Source organism: Cyclopterus lumpus, chromosome 7 (assembly GCF_009769545.1).
Source record: "Cyclopterus lumpus isolate fCycLum1 chromosome 7, fCycLum1.pri, whole genome shotgun sequence".
NCBI lineage: Eukaryota > Metazoa > Chordata > Actinopteri > Perciformes > Cyclopteridae > Cyclopterus > Cyclopterus lumpus.
Window position 1 is genome coordinate 25,935,479 of NC_046972.1, and position 6,460 is coordinate 25,941,938.

A 6,460-nucleotide genomic window follows, 5' to 3' on the forward strand; every position below is an offset into this window, starting at 1 on the left:
ATGACCCGTGATTGGTCGGCAGCTACGAAAACAAACAAACGAGGTTTAAACACTTTTTATTAGAACCCCAACCACAGGAACCCGCCAACAAGAACCCAACCACAGGAACCCGCCAACAAGAACCCAACCACAGGAACCCGCCAACAAGAACCCAACCACAGGAACCCGCCAACAAGAACCCAACTACAGGAACCCAAACACAGGAACCCGCCAACAAGAACCCAACTACAGGAACCCAAACACAGGAACCCGCCAACAAGAACCCAACCACAGGAACCCGCCAACAAGAACCCAACTACAGGAACCCAACCACAGGAACCCGCCAACAAGAACCCAACTACAGGAACCCAAACACAGGAACCCGCCCACAGGAACCCGCCAACAAGAACCCAACCACAGGAACCCGCCAACAAGAACCCAACTACAGGAACCCAAACACAGGAACCCGCCCACAGGAACCCGCCAACAAGAACCCAACCACAGGAACCCGCCAACAAGAACCCAACCACAGGAACCCAACCACAGGAACCCGCCTACAGGAACCTGCCAACAAGAACCCAACCACAGGAACCCGCCCACAGGAACCCAACCACAGGAACCCGCCCACAGGAACCCAAATACAGGAACCCAAACACAAGAACCCAAACACAAGAACCCGCCACCAAGAACCCAAACACAAGAACCCGCCACCAAGAACCCAACCACAGGAACCCGCCAACAAGAACCCACCCACAGGAACCCGCCCACAGGAACCCAAACACAAGAACCCAACCACAGGAACCCGCCAACAAGAACCCAAACACAGGAACCCGCCAACAAGAACCCAACCACAGGAACCCGCCCACAGGAACCCGCCCACAGGAACCCAAATACAAGAACCCGCCCACAGGAACCCAACCACAGGAACCCGCCTACAGGAACCCGCCAACAAGAACCCAACCACAGGAACCCAACCACAGGAACCCGCCCACAGGAACCCAAATACAGGAACCCAAACACAAGAACCCAAACACAAGAACCCAAACACAAGAACCCGCCACCAAGAACCCAACCACAGGAACCCGCCAACAAGAACCCACCCACAGGAACCAAACCACAGGAACCCGCCCACAGGAACCCAAACACAAGAACCCAACCACAGGAACCCGCCAACAAGAACCCAACCACAGGAACCCACCAACAAGAACCCAACCACAGGAACCCGCCCACAGGAACCCAACCACAGGAACCCACCCACAGGAACCCAACCACAGGAACCCAAATACAAGAACCCGCCCACAGGAACCCAAACACAAGAACCCGCCCACAGGAACCCAACCACAGGAACCCAAACACAAGAACCCGCCCACAAGAACCCGCCCACAGGAACCCAACCACAGGAACCCGCCCACAGGAACCCGCCCACAGTAACCCGCCCACAGGAACCCAACCACAGGAACCCGCCCACAGGAACCCAACCACAGGAACCCGCCCACAGGAACCCAACCACAGGAACCCAAATACAAGAACCCGCCCACAGGAACCCGCCAACAAGAACCCAACTACAGGAACCCAAACACAGGAACCCGCCCACAGGAACCCGCCAACAGGAACCCGCCAACAAGAACCCAACTACAGGAACCCAAACACAGGAACCCGCCCACAGGAACCCGCCAACAAGAACCCAACCACAGGAACCCGCCAACAAGAACCCAACTACAGGAACCCAAACACAGGAACCCGCCCACAGGAACCCGCCAACAAGAACCCAACTACAGGAACCCAAACACAGGAACCCGCCCACAGGAACCCGCCAACAAGAACCCAACCACAGGAACCCGCCAACAAGAACCCAACCACAGGAACCCAACCACAGGAACCCGCCTACAGGAACCTGCCAACAAGAACCCACCCACAGGAACCAAACCACAGGAACCCGCCCACAGGAACCCAAACACAAGAACCCAACCACAGGAACCCGCCAACAAGAACCCAAACACAGGAACCCGCCAACAAGAACCCAACCACAGGAACCCACCAACAAGAACCCAACCACAGGAACCCGCCCACAGGAACCCAACCACAGGAACCCAAACACAAGAACCCAACCACAGGAACCCGCCAACAAGAACCCAAACACAGGAACCCGCCAACAAGAACCCAACCACAGGAACCCACCAACAAGAACCCAACCACAGGAACCCGCCCACAGGAACCCAACCACAGGAACCCGCCCACAGGAACCCAACCACAGGAACCCAAATACAAGAACCCGCCCACAGGAACCCAAACACAAGAACCCGCCCACAGGAACCCAACCACAGGAACCCAAACACAAGAACCCGCCCACAGGAACCCGCCCACAGGAACCCAACCACAGGAACCCGCCCACAGGAACCCGCCCACAGGAACCCACCCACAGTAACCCGCCCACAGGAACCCAACCACAGGAACCCGCCCACAGGAACCCGCCCACAGGAACCCACCCACAGTAACCCGCCCACAGGAACCCAACCACAGGAACCCGCCCACAGGAACCCGCCCACAGGAACCCAAACACAGGAACCCGCCCACAGGAACCCAAACACAAGAACCTCACCGTTGTCCTGTCCCAGGATCAGGCTGTACATGCTCCTCAGTCCAAACACATTGAGGAAGTACCAGGAAGCAGAGCTCACCCTACACGATGTACAACAATAAACAAACAACAATAAACAAAAGGACATTAATAAATAGTCAGAACATTATTGAACTTAACGATCACCAATTCAATGTGAATTATACACATTACATAATATGACGTATATATTGTAACTAATCAAATAACAACATACAATTAATAGAATGGCTTTGTTTAGTCCAAACTAACAGGATGTTGTTGTTGTTGTGTTTGTTTACCAGGAGGCGTCCAGTGACAGCAGGTCGATTCCTCTCTGTAACATGGGCTTGAACCTCAGCGTCAGAGGGAACGGCACCTTGGCTGCATCACAACAAACAAACAGTAAACAAACAACACTTCATGTTCATCATCTAAATCAGATGTTCCTCAAAAGGACAAAAAAAACAACAACAACAACAACAACAACAACTCACTGATGACGAAACCAGAGAACGCCCAGTTGATCCAGCCCCCGATCACGATCATGGGCAGAACGTTGGTGAGGTTCCCCTTCATCATGTCAGTCAGCATGCTGGTGTCTACAGACATATTATGGTCTGTTTAGGCTCATTATGACACATATTATGGTCTGTTTAGGCTCATTATGACACATATTATGGTCTGTTTAGGCTCATTATGACACATATTATGGTCTGTTTAGGCTCATTATGACATATTATGGTCTGTTTAGGCTCATTATGACATATTATGGTCTGTTTAGGCTCATTATGACACATATTATGGTCTGTTTAGGCTCATTATGACATATTATGGTCTGTTTAGGCTCATTATGACACATATTATGGTCTGTTTAGGCTCATTATGATGCTGGTGTCTACAGACATATTATGGTCTGTTTAGGCTCATTGTGACACATATTATGGTCTGTTTAGGCTCATTATGATGCTGGTGTCTACAGACATATTATGGTCTGTTTAGGCTCATTATGACACATATTATGGTCTGTTTAGGCTCATTATGACACATATTATGGTCTGTTTAGGCTCATTATGATGCTGGTGTCTGGGGGGGAGAGTATACATAACGCAGCACCAGACTTTATTAATGATGAATAAAACATTATCACATAAAGACTAACTATGTTCATAGAATGCAATAGAAATATATAATAATAATAATATACGATATATAAATATATATAGATATAATAGACGATATATAAATATATATGATATAATAGACGATATATAAATATGTATATATAATAATAGACGATATATAAATATATATATATAATAATAGACGATGTATAAATATATAAACATAATAGATATATAATAATAGACGTACCCGTCATGGGGTTCTTGGGGACGACCTTCCTCTTGACCTTCTTGAAGAAGCCGGTTTCTGCGTCGTTGAAGAAATGTTTCCTCATCGTGAACGACTGAAACGGAGAAAACAACGTTTATGTCAACACGTTGAATGTAAACGACTTTTAAATTCTCTGAATTAACATTTACTTAAGGGATGGTTTTAGTCACTATACCAAGAAATAACAATACTTTAGCGTTATTACAGGAATATTAAAATACAAAGAGGAAACAACCTTTTAAATCAACATTTATATTGTTTAAATTGCATAAACTAATTTAATTGACATTTAAGGTGGTTATTTATTATTAAAAACACAGAATTCAAACAATTAGGAAATAAAACTCTGTATTTATTAAATGTCTCAACAAAAACTAAAGAAGATGTAATCATCACGGCGTGTAAATATATAATCATCTACCGAACAGAGAAGCCACGCTCACCTGTCGGGGGATGTACTTCCCGTTCTCTCGCAGGACGCGGCTGCGCAGCAGCACCTGGCTGGAGAGACGCAGCATCAGGAGCTCGTTCTGCACAGTCTGAAGCGTCGCTTCACAAACACCTGGGCTCACCTGTCAGAAACCTGCTCCAGGTCCACCTTCTTGTCGCTGTGCAGCAGCTGGGTGACGTAGTGACGGATGATCCCCACGAAGAAGGTGATGAAGACGATGGGCAGCACCACCCACATCCGAATGCTGGAGTCCAGCAGCAGCTCCGGGTCGGCCATCGCTCTCAGGAACGCTGTCTGTCAACAAGTACGTGGTGCGTTCAAGGACATACAGACAAGATGGCTATCACAGCGAGAAGCCGTGGTTTAAGTGGTGCGTTCAAGGACTTACAGACATGATGGTTATCACAGTGAGAAGCCGTGGTTTACGTGGTGCGTTCAAGGACATACAGACAAGATGGTTATCACAGTGAGAAGCCGTGGTTTACGTGGTGCGTTCAAGGACATACAGACAAGATGGTTATCACAGCGAGAAGCCGTGGTTTACGTGGTGCGTTCAAGGACATACAGACAAGATGGTTATCACAGTGAGAAGCCGTGGTTTAAGTGGTGCGTTCAAGGACTTACAGACATGATGGTTATCACAGTGAGAAGCCGTGGTTTACGTGGTGCGTTCAAGGACTTAGACATGATGTTATCACAGCGAGAAGCCGTGGTTTATGTGGTGCGTTCAAGGACATACAGATAATGTTGCTGACTGCAGTTTTGCAATGATTGATTTTCATATATGACTAATTGATCACAAAACCTATAATAAAAGCACATTTTAAATAATAAATTAATTAAAAACACGAATGTAGTTGCATTAAATAAATAAATACAATAAAATAATAATATTAAATGAATTAAAAACGCAATTAATAGCTACAAAAAATAAATGAATACAATAAAATAATAATATTAAATTAATTAAAAACACGACTGTATAGCTACATAAAATAAATTAATAATATTAAATTAATTAAAAACACGACTGTATAGCTATATAAAATAAATTAATACAATAAATTAATAATATTAAATTAATTAAAAACACGACTGTATAGCTACATAAAATAAATTAATAATATTAAATTAATTAAAAACACGACTGTATAGCTACATAAAATAAATTAATAATATTAAATTAATTAAAAACACGACTGTATAGCTATATAAAATAAATTAATAATATTAAATTAATTAAAAACACGACTGTATAGCTACATAAAATAAATTAATAATATTAAATTAATTAAAAACACGACTGTATAGCTACATAAAATAAATTAATAATATTAAATTAATTAAAAACACGACTGTATAGCTACATAAAATAAATTAATAATATTAAATTAATTAAAAACACGACTGTATAGCTACATAAAATAAATTAATAATATTAAATTAATTAAAAACACGACTGTATAGCTATATAAAATAAATTAATACAATAAATTAATCATATTAAATGACATTAATAAACGGACATTATTGTAAAGCTACGTAAAAGAATAATACAAGTGGACATTTAACCTACACGACGTCATAGGTGAGTCCTGTGACGTCGCACGCCGAGCTCGCGCTAAAGACTCGCGCACCGGTTTCTCTTTACCGTCCTTAACGGATTCTACCAACGGTCGTCTCCGGTAGCGTCGGACACGTGGACGCGCTCGGTTTACATGCCCACGAACAGCTGTTTGTTAACGCACGTGAACTCACCACATGGACGGACTTCCTGAATTAGCTGCTGCAGCAAACACGTTCCGCAGTTCGGTAACTGGCGAAAGCACTTCCGGTTCAAGCGGAAGCCGCGAGCACGTGATCCGTAGCATTAAGAAATAAAAATACTACGTTGTTTTTAACACTCCGATTAAGTCAAAATAATAATATCACAATGATAAAAGAAAATACTTATATCAAAAATTCCTGTATTAAAAAAAAATGGTACATGAGTAAAGTACATAAATATTATCATAAAATAAGTAAAAAATACCCAATTT

General features: G+C 44.1%; 1 protein-coding gene across 2 annotated transcripts in view; it reads right to left on the reverse strand.

The window, feature by feature from the left end:
• The window catches only part of zgc:86609 (TMCO1/EMC3 family protein), a 7,703-nt gene extending 1,446 nt beyond the window's left edge, over positions 1-6,257 (reverse strand). For both annotated transcript variants that reach the window (XM_034536409.1, XM_034536410.1), the window contains exons 1-8: positions 6,180-6,257; positions 4,543-4,715; positions 4,414-4,471; positions 3,950-4,043; positions 3,073-3,177; positions 2,878-2,959; positions 2,579-2,658; positions 1-22 (exon numbers count right to left, since the gene is read on the reverse strand). The exon at positions 1-22 is cut by the window's left edge and continues 61 nt beyond it. In XM_034536409.1, coding sequence (XP_034392300.1) covers positions 1-22; positions 2,579-2,658; positions 2,878-2,959; positions 3,073-3,177; positions 3,950-4,043; positions 4,414-4,471; positions 4,543-4,697 — 596 coding nt within the window. In that variant the 5' untranslated portion in view covers positions 4,698-4,715; positions 6,180-6,257. The remainder of the gene's footprint in view (positions 23-2,578; positions 2,659-2,877; positions 2,960-3,072; positions 3,178-3,949; positions 4,044-4,413; positions 4,472-4,542; positions 4,716-6,179) is intronic.
• Positions 6,258-6,460: the final 203 nt, after the last annotated feature.